The 20350-nt window shown below is 47.3% G+C and overlaps 2 protein-coding genes across 2 annotated transcripts in view; one reads left to right on the top strand and one right to left on the bottom strand.

Annotated features, from left to right (window-relative positions):
- Positions 1-9946, top strand: part of pold2 (polymerase (DNA directed), delta 2, regulatory subunit) — a 13760-nt gene extending 3814 nt beyond the window's left edge. Inside the window, exons 5-11 of the mRNA XM_078251694.1 lie at positions 603-717; positions 811-1009; positions 1098-1178; positions 2246-2403; positions 3974-4101; positions 7982-8083; positions 9246-9946. Coding sequence (XP_078107820.1) covers positions 603-717; positions 811-1009; positions 1098-1178; positions 2246-2403; positions 3974-4101; positions 7982-8083; positions 9246-9406 — 944 coding nt within the window. The 3' untranslated portion in view covers positions 9407-9946. The remainder of the gene's footprint in view (positions 1-602; positions 718-810; positions 1010-1097; positions 1179-2245; positions 2404-3973; positions 4102-7981; positions 8084-9245) is intronic.
- aebp1b (AE binding protein 1b) overlaps positions 9801-20350 on the bottom strand; it is a 46547-nt gene continuing 35997 nt past the window's right edge. The window contains exons 16-22 of the mRNA XM_078251693.1: positions 19213-19389; positions 17320-17477; positions 15798-16396; positions 14136-14275; positions 13579-13678; positions 13108-13274; positions 9801-12249 (exon numbers count right to left, since the gene is read on the bottom strand). Of these exons, the coding sequence (XP_078107819.1) occupies positions 11860-12249; positions 13108-13274; positions 13579-13678; positions 14136-14275; positions 15798-16396; positions 17320-17477; positions 19213-19389 (1731 nt within the window). The 3' untranslated portion in view covers positions 9801-11859. The remainder of the gene's footprint in view (positions 12250-13107; positions 13275-13578; positions 13679-14135; positions 14276-15797; positions 16397-17319; positions 17478-19212; positions 19390-20350) is intronic.

The following is a 20350-nucleotide window of genomic DNA, read 5'->3' as shown; positions in this document are numbered from 1 at the left end:
AGGGAGGTGTGTTCAGGTGCATTCTGGGCGTGCTGGTCTTACAGGGAGGTGTGTTCAGGAGCATTCTGGGAGTATTGCTATCTTGAGGCGGTGGGAAGTGATGGCACCATTGACCAACAAAAACCTGGTCTAAAGTCAATAACGCAGCATTTCATTGTTATTTTAACAGAGCATTAGTAAAATGCTCCTAGGCTCGTGCACAGCACGTGCACACTATGCTTGTTACACACACAGGGACGCACAGCAGCACACACACACACACACATGCAGAAGATTACAAATACAAATATTACGGTGCAAATCCTCTGCGCACGGACCCTTTTTTACCACGGTCAAACTAGCAAAAGTGGATTTGGACACGCCCTAAACACACCTGCACCAGGCGCTTCACGCCGTGACCTCAGATCGGTAAAATAGGGCCCTTATTCACATCGTTGTAATAGTGACAACAGAAGATGGGTCAGCTTGTAGGACAGTAAAAACAACACTAACAGGTGATTGGGAGGAGAAGAGGATGAAATAGAGGAAGGAGGTCCCGTACGGCGTTCCATCGCTGCGTTTGTCTCCCGGGTGTCACGGCGTCTCTTCTGTTTCTCCGACAGGAAGTGTTGTTGCCGTATTCGGAGCCGAGAAGAATGACGGGAAGTTCACGGTCGAGGACTTCTGCCTCGCAGATCTTCCTCTGCAGACACCTAGACCTGTACTCACCTCTGACAGGTACACACACACACACACACACACACACACACACACACAGACTGTTTAAATCCCAGCCTTCTGTGACCACAGATTCTAATGTCTGTCTTCCAGGTTTGTTCTCCTGGTCTCTGGACTGGGTCTGGGCAGCAGTAATGCCGACAGCATGTTGGGTCTGCAGCTGCTGGTTGACATGGTAACGGGTCAGCTGGGCGGCGAGGGCGAGCAGAGCGGAGCGGCGAACATCTCCAGAGTCCTGCTGGCTGGAAACCTGCTGAGCCAAAGCACCCAGGACAAGGACGCACACACCAAGGTAACCGCTCCGTTATGCACACGGTTCTGTAGTTGACCTGGCTCAGGAAGAAGCTAACGGGACTGTTCCATTGTCTCTGTGTGTAAAGCCCAAGTTCCTGACCAAGAAGACGCAGGCGGGCAGCGTGGAGGCCATGCGTCTGCTGGACGAGCTGCTGCATCAGCTGGTGGTGAGTCTGCTCCCCCCCCTGCACCACTATTTATAGAAATGATCATCCACAACGTCACCGCTGAGCTTCTGATTTCACAAACTACGGAGGGAAACCACAGAAACTGCTCAAGAAAAGGAGTGACGTTAAAAGGGAATTTGAGTTCACTCGTTATTGTGTTCATTTTACCACACGCACACACACACACACACACACACAGAGACACAGACACACGCACACAGACACACAGAGACACAGACACACGCACACAGACACACGCACACGCACAGATGCACACAGACACACACACAGACGCACACACACAGACACACAGGTACATACATACACATATATATATATATATATATACACACACACACACGCACAGAGATAGCCACAAACACACACACAAACGGAGACACACACACATATATATGCAAACGCACACGGACACACAGATGCGCACACACGTAGATGTACACACACATGCAAACACACACACACACACACAGATGCACACAGACACACACACAGATGCACACAAACGCACAGATGGAAACACACACACACACAGATGCACACAAACGCACAGACGTACACAGACACACAGACGCACACGCACAGAGACAGCAACAAACGCACACACACATACAGGTACACACACACACGTATACACACACAGGTACACACACACACACACATACATACACATATATATACACACACACGCACAGAGATAGCCACAAACACACACATATACAGGTACACTCAAACACGCACACACACGCAAACGGAGACACACACACATATATATGCAAACGCACACAGACACACAGATGCGCACACACGTAGATGTACACACACACGTAGATGTACACACACATGCAAACGCACACACAAACGGAGACACACACACACACACACACACACACACACACACACACGTCAAAAACATGAGTGACGTTAACAGGAATTTGAGTTCACTCGTTATAATCATAACGTCGTATAACATTTTGCCAGCCCAGTTATAAAGAATAACGAGCTGATAACACCGATGTGAGTGTGACTGAGTCTCGCTGCTGTTGCAGGCGTCGGTTCCCGTGGACGTGATGCCGGGCCAGTTTGACCCCACCAACTACACGCTGCCCCAGCAGCCTCTGCACCGCTGCATGTTCCCGCTGGCCTCCGTCTTCCCCACGCTGCAGCTCGCCTCCAACCCGCACCAGGCGCACATCCACGGAGTCAGGTACACGCTCTCTGTCTCCTCCTGGCATCTACTAACGCAGTATGGAAGTATATATGGAGTCAGGTACACGCTCTCTGTCTCCTCCTGGCATCTACTAACGCAGTATGGAAGTATGTATTAGGGATGCACCGAATCCAGATTTTTGGGGTTCTGCTGAATCCTGAACCCCCTGGTTGAGGTTCTGCTGAGTCCTCGTCCCGTCCTCAGTCCATGAACACAGTCAACAAATTAATGAAGTAAACAGTGACTGTCCTTCCTTTGCCGTACCTGAAGTTGCTGCATTCTGGCTGCTGTCTGTAGATTCCTTCATGCTCAGCTCGTATTCTTCCAGATGTTTCATACCAGATGTTGTAACAGCGGTGATGTTGTGTATTGTTTAGGGTCCTCGCCACCACCAGACTAATCAGCATTGCAGATTGAACATGTAGCTGGACTTGAATGGCCTTCTTTTGACTGAAAGTACTGCCAAACAACACTTTTTCTGCTCACCAGTTCCATTTCCACTTCCTCTCAGCCTGCTGCATTGAAGCTCCACCTACGTAAACACCTTCCTGTAATCAACGGCGCCGTCATTACGGCGACCAGCGTAGCGCGGAGTGCAAGCGTAGGGTTCAGCAGGAACCCAACCCCGTCAAAAAGCCCAATATTCAGCCCAATCAGAAGCCCAATCCTGGATTCAGGGCATCCCTGGTATATATGGAAACACACTGTTCTCTCTACTACGGCCACAACTAACGATTCATTTCATTATCCATTAATCTGCTGATTATTTCCTCCATTAATCCATTAATAGTTTGGTCTATAAAATGTCAGGAAATAGTCCCAAATGTTCATGCCAGTTTCTTGTTTTTGTCCAGAACGCAAATATGTTCAGTTTTAATAAGACATATAAAACAGAAAAGAGCAGGAAACCTCCCATATTTAAGTTATTTTTGCATAAAAATGTACTACACACACATGCACGCACACAAACACACGCACAGACACAAACACACACAGACACACACGTGTACACACACACACGTTTGTTTCACTATCTTTGTGGGGACTCGTCATTGACATAACACATTCCCTAGCCCCTTACTCCTAACCTTAACCATCACCACTAAATACCTAACCTTAACCCTTACCCTCACCCTAACCAGAACCTCATTCTGACCCTAATCCTAAAACCAAGTCTTAACCCTCAAACAGCCCTTTAACCTTGTGGGGTCCAGCATTTTGGCCCCACAAGTATACTGTATTCCCTGGTTTTTGGACCCCCATGAATATAGATAAAACAAGCACATGTGTACACACACACACACACACACACACACATACATACAGAGACAGACAGACGTGTTTTCTGTTCATTCTGTCTGTAAATGGTGTGAAAGTGTAAATGTTCTGTTTTTTGGTTCTCTTCCTGGATTTGGGCCGGCTCTTGTTCTCACCGAGCTCTAGTTCACGTGAACCAGTTTTTTTATGTTTTAGTGGACCAGAGTTCCCAGCTGCTCTGGTGTGATGGAAACCTAAATCAGGTTGGTGGCAGTTTTTAAAGGCGGCGTGTTTGTGTGTTCCCGCTCAGGTTCCTGGGAACGTCGGGCCAGAACGTGTGTGACATCCAGAAGTACAGCAGCATGGAGGATCACCTGGAGATCCTGGAGGAGACGCTGCGGCTCCGACACCTCGCCCCCACGGCGCCCGACACTCTGGGTCAGTCGCTCCGTTACGCCGCCGTCTGGGTGTAAACACGAGCACCTTCCGCTACGTGTGGGTTCAACCCTTGAGTCATCTTCCCATCGACGTTTTTGTCGATACAAGCGATGCACACACACACCACACACAAACACAGACACACACTGACACACACACACACAGACACACACTGACACACACACACACACGTACACACACACACACGTGCACACACACACACACATGTACACACACGTACACAAACACGTTCACACACACATATACACACGTATACACAGACATACACACTTATACACACACGTACAAAAAACACACGTACACACATACTAGTACGTACACACATGTACAAAAACACACACGTACTAGTACACACACACGTATACACACACACACGTGCACACACACACACGTTCACACACACATATACACACGTATACACAGACATACACACTTATACACACACGTACAAAAACACACGTACACACATACTAGTACGTACACACGCGTATACACACACTGTACACACACACACGTTTACACACACGTACACATACACGACATACACACATACACACACGTACAAAAACACACGTACTAGTACACACACGTATACACACACACGTACAAAAACACACACGTGCACACACACACACGTGCACACACATGTTCACACACGTACACAAAGACGCGTTCACTACACGTATACACAGACGTACACACTTATACACACACGTACAAAAACACACGTACACACACGTATACACACATGTACAAAAACACACACGTACACACACGTACAAAAACACACGTACACACGTACTAGTACACACACACGTATACACACACACGTACAAAAACGCACACGTACACACACACGTACACACACAAAAACACACACGTACTAGTACACACACACACACACAGACACACACTGGACCCTCATGATAAAAAAGTAAATGAAAGAATTCTGATAGACGTTAAGTAAAGCTCCCGTCCAGTATTTTGAGTAAATTCGGAGCCCTGGTTGAGAGTTCTGCAGGTCGTCCGTCAATCCCATAATTACAGTCAACACATTAATGAAGTAAACAGTGACTGTCCTTCCTTTGCCGTACCTGAAGTTGCTGCATTCTGGCTGCTGTCTGTAGATTCCTTCATGCTCAGCTCGTATTCTTCCAGATGTTTCATACCAGATGTTGTAACAGCGGTGATGTTGTGTATTGTTTAGGGTCCTCGCCACCACCAGACTAATCAGCATTGCAGATTGAACATGTAGCTGGACTTGAATGGCCTTCTTTTGACTGAAAGTACTGCCAAACAACACTTTTTCTGCTCACCAGTTCCATTTCCACTTCCTCTCAGCCTGCTGCATTGAAGCTCCACCTACGTAAACACCTTCCTGTAATCAACGGCGCCGTCATTACGGCGACCAGCGTAGCGCGGAGTGCAAGCGTAGGGTTCAGCAGGAACCCAACCCCGTCAAAAAGCCCAATATTCAGCCCAATCAGAAGCCCAATCCTGGATTCAGGGCATCCCTGGTATATATGGAAACACACTGTTCTCTCTACTACGGCCACAACTAACGATTCATTTCATTATCCATTAATCTGCTGATTATTTCCTCCATTAATCCATTAATAGTTTGGTCTATAAAATGTCAGGAAATAGTCCCAAATGTTCATGCCAGTTTCTTGTTTTGTCCAGAACGCAAATATGTTCAGTTTTAATAAGACATATAAAACAGAAAAGAGCAGGAAACCTCCCATATTTAAGTTATTTTTGCATAAAAATGTACTACACACACATGCACGCACACAAACACACGCACAGACACAAACACACACACAAACACGTGTACACAAACACGTGTACACACACACACACGTTTGTTTCACTATCTTAATGGGGACCCGTCATTGACATAACACATTCCCTAGCCCCTACCCTAACCATCACCACTAAATGCCTAACCTTAACCCTTACCCTCACCCTAACCAGAACCTCATTCTGACCCTAATCCTAAAACCAAGTCTTAACCCTCAAACAGACCTTTAACCTTGTGGGGTCCAGCATTTTGGCACCACAAAGCTGTCGGGACCCCACAAGTACACTGTATTCCCCGGTTTTTGGACCCCACGAATATAGTAAAACAAGCACACGTGTACACAAATGCGCGCACACACACACACAGACAGACAGACAGACAGACAGACAGACAGACAGACACACACATACACACGTGTTTTCTGTTCATTCTGTCTGTAAATGGTGTGAAAGTGTAAATGTTCTGTTTTTTGGTTCTCTTCCTGGATTTGGGCCGGCTCTTGTTCTCACCGAGCTCTAGTTCAGGTGAACCAGTTTTTTATGTTTTAGTGGACCAGAGTTCCCAGCTGCTCTGGTGTGATGGAAACCTAAATCAGGTTGGTGGCAGTTTTTAAAGGCGGCGTGTTTGTGTGTTCCCGCTCAGGTTCCTGGGAACGTCGGGCCAGAACGTGTGTGACATCCAGAAGTACAGCAGCATGGAGGATCACCTGGAGATCCTGGAGGAGACGCTGCGGCTCCGACACCTCGCCCCCACGGCGCCCGACACTCTGGGTCAGTCGCTCCGTTACGCCGCCGTCTGGGTGTAAACACGAGCACCTTCCGCTACGTGTGGGTTCAACCCTTGAGTCATCTTCCCATCGACGTTTTTGTCGATACAAACGTGCACACACATACACGTGCACACACACACACACGTGCACACACACATGTACACACACGTACACAAACACGTTCACACACACATATACACACGTATACACAGACATACACACTTATACACACACGTACAAAAACACACGTACACACATACTAGTACGTACACACATGTACAAAAACACACACGTACTAGTACACACACACGTATACACACACACACGTGCACACACACACACGTTCACACACACATATACACACGTATACACAGACATACACACTTATACACACACGTACAAAAACACACGTACACACATACTAGTACGTACACACACGTACTAGTACACACACACGTATACACACACACACACGTGCACACACACACACGTTCACACACATATACACACGTATACACAGACATACACACTTATGCACACACGTACAAAAACACACGTACACACATACTAGTACGTACACACACGTATACACACATGTACAAAAACACACACGTACTAGTACGTACACACACACGTACAAAAACACACGTACTAGTACACACACGTATACACACACACGTACAAAAACACACACGTGCACACACACACACGTGCACACACATGTTCACACACGTACACAAACACGTTCACACACGTATACACAGACGTACACACTTATACACACACGTACAAAAACACACGTACACACACGTATACACACATGTACAAAAACACACACGTACACACACGTACAAAAACACACGTACACACGTACTAGTACACACACACGTATACACACACACGTACAAAAACGCACACGTACACACACACGTACACACACAAAAACACACACGTACTAGTACACACACACACACACACAGACACACACACTGGACCCTCATGATAAAAAGTAAATGAAAGAATTCTGATAGACGTTAAGTAAAGCTCCCGTCCAGTATTTTGAGTAAATTCGGAGCTCCTGATTGGCTGTTTTAAGTGAAATATATTGTAAGTAAAAAGTTGAATATTTTGAGAGTATTTTCCCAAACAACTTCCCAACCGACGGTTGTGCTGTTTGTGGCCGTAGCGAGACGTGTTGCTGCAGAGTCAAACATGCAGCGTGTGGCTATAACAGATTATTATATTTAAATCAAAGTATTAACTCTGTTTCTGCGTTTTGTTTTCAGGTTGTTACCCGTTCTACCAGAAAGACCCGTTCATCCTGGAGGAGTGTCCCCACGTCTACTTCAGCGGCAACGCTCCCGACTTTGGATCCAAACTCATCAAAGGTCAGCAGCTGGTTGGCTCCAAACGCACAAAATATCCACATTATTTCAGCTTCATTATTAGGGGTCCAAGCCCGAGGTAATTGGCATCGTTCCGTATGTAAAAGTACTTCTGGAGCCTCCACCGTAAAGGTTATGCAAGTGAAACTTTCGGGGGGGGGGGGGTGTAGAGAGTGTAACGCGTAACTTGGAAAGGAACAAATCCACGTATCCACCAGCAGGTGGCGCTGTAATCCAAATATTAATGGGCGGAAACTTTTTCGTACTCCGATCTGCACCGAAGTTTTCACACAGCATCTCTGGACCCTCGTGATAAAGGGCTCCTATCAGCGCCCAGCGCAGAGCGCAGCCCGACGTGACCGTCCAGCTCCCACGTCGTTTAAATAACAAATGCACCTGAACCCATCTGTGGCCCATGGCTGGTCTTACAGGGAGGTGTGTTCAGGTGCATTCTGGGCGTGCTGGTCTTACGGGGAGGTGTGTTCAGGTGCATTCTGGGCGTGCTGGTCTTACGGGGAGGTGTGTTCAGGTGCATTCTGGGCGTGCTGGTCTTACGGGGAGGTGTGTTCAGGTGCATTCTGGGCGCGCTGGTCTTATGGGGAGGTGTGTTCAGGTGCATTCTGGGCGTGCTGGTCTTACAGGGAGGTGTGTTCAGGTGCATTCTGGGCGTGCTGGTCTTACGGGGAGGTGTGTTCAGGTGCATTCTGGGCGTGCTGGTCTTACGGGGAGGTGTGTTCAGGTGCATTCTGGGCGTGCTGGTCTTACAGGGAGGTGTGTTCAGGTGCATTCTGGGCGTGCTGGTCTTACAGGGAGGTGTGTTCAGGTGCATCCTGGGCGTGCTAGTCTTACAGGGAGGTGTGTTCAGGTGCATTCTGGCAGTATTGCTATCTTGAGGCAGTGGGAAGTGATGGCACCATTGACCAACAAAAACCTGGTCTAAAGTCAATAACGCAGCATTTCATTGTTATTTTAACAGAGCATTAGTAAAATGCTCCTAGGCTCGTGCACAGCACGTGCACACTATGCTTGTTACACACACAGGGACGCACAGCAGCACACACATGCAGAAGATTACAGATACAAATATTACGGTGCAAATGCGTTGTCCTCTGAGACTATTTTCTACGTGTCCGGACTGAATACTTCTTCTGTGGTCTTCCTGCAGGTGCGGACGGACAGGAAGTGCTTCTGGTTTGCGTCCCAGACTTCAGCAGCAGCCAGACGGCGTGTCTGGTCAACCTGCGGACGCTGACCTGCGAGCCGCTCGCCTTCTCGGCGTTCTCCGCCCACGGAGAAGATGAGAGCGAGATGAACGTCAGCCACTGAGGGGCCAAATACTCCCACTCTTCTTCTTCTGTTGGCGAGGAACAGACGCCGTCGAGACACGATGTCGTCCTTGACAACTAGCTACGGCAACACATCTTGGACAAACTGCGAAAACACAAGACTTTCAGAGAGAGAGACAGACGGAGAGACAGCCAGACAGAGAGAGTGAGTGACAGACAGACAGCCAGAGAGAGAGACAGCCAAACAGAGTGAGTGACAGACAGCCAGAGAGAGAGAGAGAGTGAGAGACAGAGAGAGAGACAGACGGAGAGACAGACAGCCAGAGAGAGAGACAGCCAGACAGCCAAACAGAGTGAGTGAGAGACAGAGAGACAGACAGATCTCTGATATATATTTTTTTGTGTTTACAAAGGTGCTGAGAAAAAGAGACAAGTTTTGTGTATCAACGCGCCTTTATTTTGAAAAATAACTCTACTCCAGCTGTCTGACTCGGTACCAACTGTTCACACTGTAGAAAATAATGAAGAGAATGTGACTTTTTAAATGTGCATCCACAATAAAAAGCAAAAAAAAGATGAAGATGTGAACTGTCATAATTAAGGATTAATTTCTGTAAAGTAATGGATACACTTGGATATTTACACGGAAGAACAACATGGCAGCGACTACGTTTACATGCACATCATGTTCCTGTTTTATTCTGAAAAACACCATCTTCCTCTAAAGCTGTTTGCACGGCTAATGTGTGAATATTCCTCTAATGTTTTAATATTTTTCCAAAGTGTTCCAGCGGTGGAGGACTAGTATATGTTTCAGTCCTTCCAGCAGCTTCTAGAAAAGGTCGAAAAAAGCGAGAAATACGGCGGGAAAAAAGTGACGACTTTTTAAAAAAGTTTTAAAAAATTGCCAAAATGACCCTAAAAAAATAATAAATGAAAAGGCTAATTTTTTGGAATAAAGACAAATAAAAAATGACAAGAACTTCGAAAAACGGAACCACAAACGTCCAAAAAGCAAGAAAAATTTCAGAAAAAAACCTTTTTAACATAAAAACATCGAAATAAACTAGATAAATTAGGAAAAAAACTTTGACAAAGTGACAAACGTTTTTAAAAAAAAAAAGCTAGAACAACAGGATGTTTCCAGCGGTCGAGGACTTGTTGGAGCGTCCCTCTTTCAGTCCTTCAACCAGCTTCTAGAAAAGGTCGAAAAAAGCGAGAAAAACGCTGAAAACGGTACCGAAAAGAGACAAGAATGTCGGAAATGTGACAAAACTTGTACACAAAAATAATTGAAAAAAAACAAGAAAAAATGGAAAAAACAACAACTTTGACGTAGTTGCAGCTGACCTTTCGAAAGTGCAACCAATGAGATAACGGCACAGGCGGCTTAAAGGAGACGTATTGCATCGATGACACGCCAAAGATACCGGACCAAAGGTCGCTTTCTGACGCGATGGGAGTGAGACTGTGTTGAATATCATCATATTAAAAATAACAACAGAGCTCAACAGTCTTGCCAACAGCGGGTTCCGGTAGTAAAAATACAATTGGAGTATAAGCAATAAAATGGTAACCATCGATGGTAGACTTACAACCAGCTACGACATGACTCAGCGATTGTATAAGCTCATATAGACGCCAAAAGTTCATGGGGCACTACCCTTGTTCTGACATAAATGTCTTTTATTCGCGATGTCTTGGCTAAGTACTCCATTACCCACAATCCCACAGTGATGCCTCTGATTGGTGGAACTCATGCTGGTGACGATCCGTCACGAGGATTTACGACACTGCACGAATCACGATCTGTTCCACGCTTCTGCCGTTAGCCTCTGCCGGGAAGCTAAGGTTAGTTTAGCTAACAGCTAATACGGCTAACCGCTAGCTGACAGCTTGATTCAGTCTAAAATAACGTTAAACTTAACACTGGGTGAAGCCGACGTAACAGCCGTTAAATATGTTAACAGTTATTTTCAGGTTTTGATGTCATAATCTCCGCATTTTCGTTGCAAAACAGTCCCAAATATCTTAGAAAGTTGAAAAATGTTACGTTTACTTCACACGAGAGCAGCCGTTTCCCCTGCTGCCATGAGAACGTTATGAAGTGACGTCATTACGCGACGTGAACATCATCTAAAAGCTGCAAACCCCGCGATGAAGCCACGATGACACCACAGTTTCTGCAAGTTCCCGCCATTTTATCGCATAAAATTGCATAAACATCCCGCATATTCCATCACATTTTTTAAGAAAACGTGACGCATAATCAAGGAGTTTTGCCCGCAACAATCACAAAAAAAGGCATGGTCTAAAACTCTTTGTACGGATCTTTCCAGACGTCAATGGGAGAAATGAACGGGAAATTGACTTCTGGAACCCGAGGTCTGTGGGAGGAGGGGCGGGACTGTTGAGCTCTATAGTAGAACATTAATGTACAGGTAAACATAGTCGGTGTGTGTAGGAGAACAGCTGCGTGTTTACTGAGAGACTCTAATAGTCATCGATCGGGAACTCGTAGTTATACAGGGTGGAGTCCTTGAAGTCGCCCGGCGTCGAGGACTGTCCCTCCTCGATGGGCCACGAGTCGTACCAGGAAGTGGTCGTCTCTGGCGTTGTGGGGATTGTGGTGATTGTGGTGGTTGTTGGCAGTAACGTAGTTGTCGTCATCGCTTTTAACCGTAGTAATCTCAGCTGGCGGAGGCGACGGAGACGAGCTATCCTGAGCCGCCTCTGCCGCTCGGCACTGACTGGTGAACTCTGTGAAAAGTTGTTGTTGTTGCCGTCGAGCACACGCCTGTTTCCGTTAGCGACCGCGGGGCTCTGTGCTCGGTTGTTGCCGTAGCTGAGTCGAATCGGCCGGCTGCCATGGAGAGCCATAATCTGCAGAGGAATCAAGAAGGACACTTGGTTTATTAGGCACTAAACCGGGGCTCTGCAACCTGCAACTGTTCAAAAGATTTTAAATAAATCTGTCTGGAGCCCACACGCAATTGCACACACATGCAAGTACCTGCGGGGTAGGGTCGGTATCTACGTACGTACCTACGGCGTAGGGTCGGTATCTACGTACGTACCTACGGCGTAGGGTCGGTATCTACGTACGTACCTACGGCGTAGGGTCGGTATCTACGTACGTACCTACGGGGTAGGGTCGGTATCTACGTACGTACCTACGGGGTAGGGTCGGTATCTACGTACGTACCTACGGGGTAGGGTCGGTATCTACGTACGTACCTACGGGGTAGGGTCGGTATCTACGTACGCACGGCGTAGGGTCGGTATCTACGTACGTACCTACGGCGTAGGGTCGGTATCTATGGTCGATATCTACGTGCGTACCTACGGCGTAGGGTCGGTATCTATGGTCGATATCTACGTCGCGTCACGCATGCGGCGTAGGGTCGGTATCTACGTACGTAGCTACGGCGTAGAGTCAGTATCTATATACGCTACGGCGTAGGGTCGGTATCTACGTACGTACCTCACGGCGTAGGGTCTGTATCTACGTCGTACTCTACGTAGGGTCGGTATCTACGTGCGTACCTACGGCGTAGGGTCGGTATCTCATGGTCGACATATCTACGTACGTACCTACGGCGTGACATTTTAGTTGACTGAATTTAAAAATCACTTTAGGGTTACAACAATAATAAAAGAAATTTAAAATGGTATAAAACGTGCCGTAGTTTACAGACCCCTGAACTAGACAGGTGTGTTCAGGGTGTGTTCAGTTCAGACCTGTTTGATGCGGTCCCAGTTGGACTTGGCGAGGTTGAAGCTGCAGGCCGTGGCTCCGGACTGGTAACCCACCACACACAGTTTGGTGACGGGAGAGAAGCCGTCAGCTCGAGCCGTCACACGGTACTCCCCCGGGTTTAGCAGCCGCCAGTAGTCCCCCGTCGGAGCTGCAGTCACGGAGAGAGCACGGACATTTCATGGGGTTGACATTGTGTGGTAAACATGGACTGTACAAATAATGGAAGAAGCTTCTGAATCTAAAAAGTTAAACTAATCCTGAAGCTCCTTAAACCTGCATTCTACAGTCTATGCTTTTTGTTGACGTTAAGTTAAAACATGAGATACAAGGAGAGGAGGAGGAGGAGGAGAGGAAGAGGAGGAGAGGAGGAGGAAGAGGAGGAGGAGGAGAGGAAGAGGAGGAGAGGAGGAGGAAGAGGAGGAGGAGGAGGAGAGGAAATGTTTTCTATGGACCTGTGGTGACATCGTGGTTGATTCCCTCTACGGACACGGTGGCGTTGGCGATGGCGTTCCCCTGCTGATCCTTCACAATGCCTCTGATGCCGCGATGCACCTGGAGGGAGGGTGGGGGGGGGGAGTTAAAAAGTTAGTTCAAGGTTTAATGTGTGTTGTTCTTCTAAAGGAAAAGCAATTTATTAATACACAAAGACAATTCAAACACACACATACACACACACACACACATACATATACACACACACATACATATACATACATACACACACACACACACATATACATACACACACACACATATACATACACACACACACATATACATACACACACACACACATACATATACATACACACACACACACACACACACACACACACACACACACACATACATATATACACACACACACACACACACACACACACACACACATACATACATATACACATGGAAGTTGGAAGTTTATTCCATAACTGTGGTGCGTAAAAACTAAAAGCTGCTTCTCTTTTTCTGTTTTGTAAATAAACTAAATGAATGAAATGCGACTGACCTGTTCCATGAAGATGAGCATAGCTTCTCTGTTCTTCTCCCACTCGTACGCCAGCTCGATCTGATGAGGGAACTTATCACATCCCAGGAATACGGACAGCTCGAAACAGTTGGTGTGCAGGTAGCTGAAATCATTCATACCTGGAGAACAAACACATACTTTAACCTTAAGAGCCTGAGCTGCACATATTGTCCACCAGGGTGTGCTATATACCTGCTGTTAAAGATGTTTGAACTGCAAAGAAAAATATGCATCATTGCCTTCAACGCCGTCGGTACATACATAGGTATAAGTGAAGATACTGACCCTACACCGTAGGTACGTGGCGATATGGGCCCTACGCCATAGGTACGTGGAGATACGGGCCCTACGCAGTAGGTAAGTGGAGATACGGGCCCTACGCCATAGGTACGTGGAGATACGGGCCCTACGCCATAGGTACGTGGAGATACGGGCCCTACGCCATAGGTACGTGGAGATACGGGCCCTACGCCATAGGTACGTGGCAATACGGGCCCTACGCCGTAGTTACGTGGAGATACTGACCCTACGCCATAGGTACGTGGAGATACGGGCCCTACGCAATAGGTACGTGGAGATACGGGCCCTACGCAGTAGGTACGTGGAGATACGGGCCCTACGCCATAGGTACGTGGAGATACGGCCCTACGCCATAGGTACGTGGCAATACGGGCCCTACGCCGTAGTTACGTGGAGATACTGACCCTACGCCATAGGAACGTGGAGATACCGATCCCTACGGCGTAGGTACGTGGAGATACGGGCCCTACGACATAGGTACATGGAGATACGGGCCCCTACGCCATAGGAACGTGGAGATGCCGATCCTACGCCGTAGAGTAGCGTGGAGATACTGGGCCCTCTACGACATAGGTACGTGGAGATACGGGCCCTACGCCATAGGTACGTGGAGATACCGATCCCTACGCCGTAGGTACGTGGAGATACGGGCCCCTACGCCATAGGTAAGTGGAGATACTGGGGCCCTACGCCATAGGTAAGTGGAGATACGGGCCCCTACGCCGTAGGTAAGTGGAGATACGGGCCCCAACGCCGTAGGTACGTGGAGATACTGACCCTACGCAGTAGGTATGTGGAGATACGGGCCCCTACGCCATAGGTACGTGGAGATACGGGCCCTACGCCATAGGTACGTGGAGATACGGGCCCTACGCAGTAGGTACGTGGAGATACTGACCCCTACGCAATAGGTACGTGGAGATACGGGCCCTACGCAATAGGTACGTGGAGATACGGCCCTACGCCATAGGTACGTGGAGATACGGCCCTACGCAGTAGGTACGTGGAGATACGGGCCCTACGCCAGTAGGTACGTGGAGATACGGGCCCTACGCAATAGGTACGTGGAGATACGGGCCCTACGCAGTAGGTACGTGGAGATACGGCCCTACGCCATAGGTACGTGGAGATACTGACCTCACGCCATAGGTACGTGGAGATACGGCCCTACGCCATAGGTACGTGGAGATACGGGCCCTACGCAGTAGGTACGTGGAGATACGGGCCCTACGCAGTAGGTACGTGGAGATACGGGCCCTACGCTGTAGGTACGCTAAAGGCGCCGCTTAAAAAGCTTTAGCTATAGATTAAGTTTGGAAAAACCTTCTGGCCTGAACTTACTTCCTGTGATCGGCTTCCACTTGGCTCGGTTGACGATGCCGTGTGGCCCGCCAGCGACGTCTCCGTGGCAGGAGCCGTGGTAGTTGTGCGTCATGGTCAGGTGTGTGGACGCGTAGGAGACCGCCAGCCACCTGAACAGAGACTCGTCTGGGATCGCACGTGTCTCTTCATCTGGATCAGCATACTGGTAGCTGCCGCTTCTTCCTCTATCATCCTCTTCCTCCTCTCTGTGGCCGTAACCCTGGTTGTGACCATCATATCCTTGGTTTTGTTCGTAGCCTTGGTCGTAGCCACGGTTTTGTTCGTAGCCATGGTCGTAGCCACGGTTTTGTTCGTAGCCTTGGTCGTAGCCACGGTTTTGTTCGTAGCCACGGTCGTAGCCACGGTTTTGTTCGTATCCACGGTCGTAGCCACGTTCGTAGCCACGGTCGTAGCCATGGTCGTAGCCGCGGTTGTCGCCGCGGTCGTAGCCATGGTCGTAGCCATGGCCCCTCTGCTCTTCTTCTGGCTCTGCGTATCCTCTGCCTCGCCAGTCTTCCTCTGGCTCTTCGTGGTAGGCCCTTCCCCACTCCGTCACATCAAAACCTTCGTCTTCATACCTGTAAGAAAAGATCGTAGTTAAACTATTTAAGAGTAACTTTGGTATGTTGCAACCTGGACCCTATATAATGTGCAAATGTTCAGCATCAGTTAACGTCACTAAAAGTTCTGTTGCTGCCGCTGACAGACTCAGATTATTATTCTAAGTGTCTGACAACATTATGAAAGGATCCCTACAGAGATAGACCTTTTAGTTAAAGAGGAAGATCCTTTTAGTTTAACATGAAACAGCCCTGAAATCCCCATCACCAAACCCACCAGACTCCATGTAAATAATCAGGACTTTTATCATCGTAAAACACACTTCACTCAAAGTGGACAGAAACTAAATAAAACTACCAAAAGCCGTCTTGGTTCATCTTTCCACTGTTCCAACAATCACCACTCTGGTTTGGTTGAAATAAACCCTTAATTCACCCATTTACATGTGGAAATATGCTGGCTCTATACACACTAAAAGTCCTGATTATTTACATGGAGTCTGGTGGAGATATGCTGGCTCTATACACGCTAAAAGTCCTGATTATTTACATGGAGTCTGGTGGAGATATGCTGGCTCTATACACACTAAAAGTCCTGATTATTTACATGGAGTCTGGTGGAGATATGCTGGCTCTATACACGCTAAAAGTCCTGATTATTTACATGGAGTCTGGTGGAGATATGCTGGCTCTATACACACTAAAAGTCCTGATTATTTACATGGAGTCTGGTGGGTTTGGTGATGATGATTTCGGGGCTGTTTCATGTTAAACTAAAAGGATCTTCCTCTTTAACTAAAAGGTCTATCTCTGTAGGGATCCTTTCATAATGTTGTCAGACACTTAGAATAATAATCTGAGTCTGACAGCAGCAACAACAGAACTTTTAGTAATGATAAATAATGTGTGTGTAAAGCAGAACAGGAGAGAAAAAGTCCTACTGTCTCTTCTTGCGGCTGTGGGGTTTCAGGCTGTCTGCAGGCTTGTTGAAGCGGTCATAAGGGTAGGCTACGACTCTCTCCCCGCCCTGGAAGTTTGCACCCAACACAAAAGGATGGCTCTTCATCCAGGAGATTATGGCCTTGGTTTCCACAGCAATCTGGAACGAAAACAGGAAGACCGATGTATTCTCTCATCTATGTTTACTGAGTAAACCACAGACAGCGAGTGAAGGAGAGAGAGACGATGATGGGTTGTCACACAGACGACCAGCCATCTCTGCTGAGAAAATACGTTATGAATCTAAGAAGTTATCATCCCTTTTAATCTTTAATCTGTGTGTGTCTCTGTGTGTGTTGTGTGTGTCTCTGTGTGTGTGTGTGTGTGTGTGTGTTGTGTGTGTCTCTGTGTGTGTTTGTGTGTGTTGTGTGTGTGTGTGTGTCTCTGTGTGTTGTGTGTGTGTGTTGTGTGTGTGTGTGTGTCTCACTTTCTACTTTTAGTCCACTACATTCATCTGTTCCAGCTTTAGTTACTAGTTACTTTAGTTACTCCACTACATTCATCTGTTCCAGCTTTAGTTACTAGTTACTTTAGTTACTCCGCTACATTCATCTGTTCCAGCTTTAGTTACTAGTTACTTTAGTTACTCCGCTACATTCATCTGTTCCAGCTTTAGTTACTAGTTACTTTAGTTACTAGTTACTTTAGTTACTCCGCTAGCTTTAGTTACTAGTTAATAACAATATAAGGACTACAAGTCCAGCTGAGATGATCAGACCATTACATCAGTTTTCTTTTGGGGACATTATTTGAAATTGGGAAAAATTTGAAGTTGGGAAAAAGTTAATGAATTGCAATATATTGCAGAATATAGCAATATGTTTAAAATCACAATAATATCATATCGTGACATAAGTATCGTGATGAAATGGTATCGTGAGGCCTCTGGGGATTCCCACCCCTAGAAAGTGGAGGACGGGGCACCGCGGCCGAGCCGAGCCGAGCCGAGCCGAGCTGCTACTAGCAGTGGGTAAGCGCCATTAGATGCTGTTCGTGAACCCACAGCTGTGTTGTAACTCTTATGCTGGACTCAGTAAAGTTGCTTAACTGAACTCTTCGTCTCAGATTGATCCTTGTGTTCTGGTGAACTTAACGGAGAATCCCGGTCTATTCCAACACGTTGTCTGTTGTGTGTAAATGTGGAGAGCTGTCAGTACAAAAAAAAACTAAACCAATCGGTGCTGTCTACACCGTGTTATCCTCCTGCTACTGTTAGCACCCAACAGGCTTAAACAGGGCAGGTTTTAAACAGGTTTTAAGCCTCTAAACATGCTCAAAATGTCATTAAAAGTGCTCCCCATGTGCAGAGATTCCTTCTGAGGGAACACAGTGAATCTGGCTGCTGTAGATGTGACAGAAAGACATAAACGTTGTTAATCCAGCCAGCACATAGCTCTGTTTATTCCACACTAGTTGATTGACGAACTCATACAAGCCAATATTCAGATTCCCTGTGTTCCCTCAGAAGGAATCTCTGCACATGGGGAGCTCTGGTAATGACATTTAGAGCCTGTTTAGAGGCTAAAAACCTGTTTAAAACCTGCCCTGTTTCAGCCTGTTGGGTGCTAACAGTAGCAGGAGGATAACACGGTGTAGGCAGCACTGATTGGTTTAGTTTTTCTTGCTACTGACAGCTCTCCACATTTACACCCAACAGACAACGTGTTGGAATAGACTGGAATTCTCCTTTAAGTCCGATGTAAGAAGGCGCGGGAATTAATAAATTGGAGTCAGATTTGACAGGCCTTAGGGCCTTATTTTAGACATACTGTAACTCCCTCTACACAAGGCAGGTGTGAAAACTGCCAAAGACACACCAGTCCAATGGTCCTTACCGAGCTGTTGGTCTCGAAGTGATCTGGTATGGGAACGTGGTGGTTGGGGGTGAGTTTGGGCACCATGCCTTTGTCTTCGGCATCCCACAGGAAACGATTCAGGTCGGGGAAGTTCTGGAAGATGTCGACGCCCTCTTCGGTGAAGTGTCCCGTGGTCCATCCACTCAGCTCTGATCCCTGCAGAGGACAAGAGACAAGAGACACATGGAGACGAGTCAGCCCAAAACCGCTACCACAGCATGAGTCACAAAACGTTTCCTGTTTGTCAGCTAAGTAGAAACGGGATTTTTAACGATCATAACAACAAAATTAAACGGATAGAAAGGCCATTGAACTGTTTGCCGTTGTCATTTGATTGGTACACAAAAAAAATGGCAATTGTTGTCGTGGTGACAATGTGTGTGTGTGTGTGTGAGAAAGTGAGTGTGTGTGTGTGTGTGTGTGTGTGTGTGTGTGTGAGTGTGTGTGTGTGTGTGTGTGTGTGTGAGTAAGACTGAGTGTGTGTGTGCGTGTGTGTGTGTGTGTATGTGTGTGTGAGAGAGTGTGTGTGTGTGTGTGCGTGTGTGTGTGTATGTGTGTGTGTGTGTGTGTGTGTGTGTGTGTGTGTGTGTGTGTGTGTGTGTGTGTGTGTGTGTGTGGAGATGTACTCAGAGCTGTGGGGGGGGTTAGAAGGAAAGACCGTTAGACCCAACAGGTCAGGGGACCGCCAACGTTAGACCCAGCCTGCTGTCCGGCTCATTCTCTGTAACCAATCAGCATAAAAGCACGGCGGAGCCAGTCAGCCAGCCGTGGACGACTTGTTAGTTGGCTAACATTAGCTTGCTAACTCCGCCGACGAGCCGAACAAAGCTGTTACTCATCTGGTAGTCTATATCTGCAACATTTCACTTCCGGGATTGCTCCGGTGCCACTGGAGGTTTGCCAGATGTCCCTCTTTTCGGCCGGATGTGCGTTCCCTTCCTCTGTCTCTGTGTTGGGGTTCTAACCTCCGGCTGATTTGTGAGGACTATGGTTAACTGCTCCTCAGATCTCTGCAGGGTAAATCCAGACAGCTAGCTAGACTATCTGTCCAATCTGAGCTTTCTGTTGCACGACTAAAACTACTTCTGAACGTCCACATGTTCCACCAAAACAAGTT

This window comes from Sander vitreus, chromosome 5 (assembly GCF_031162955.1).
Source record: "Sander vitreus isolate 19-12246 chromosome 5, sanVit1, whole genome shotgun sequence".
NCBI classification, from domain to species: domain Eukaryota; kingdom Metazoa; phylum Chordata; class Actinopteri; order Perciformes; family Percidae; genus Sander; species Sander vitreus.
The sequence above is the reverse complement of the archived record's forward strand: the minus strand, read 5'-3'. Positions and strand labels throughout refer to the sequence as shown.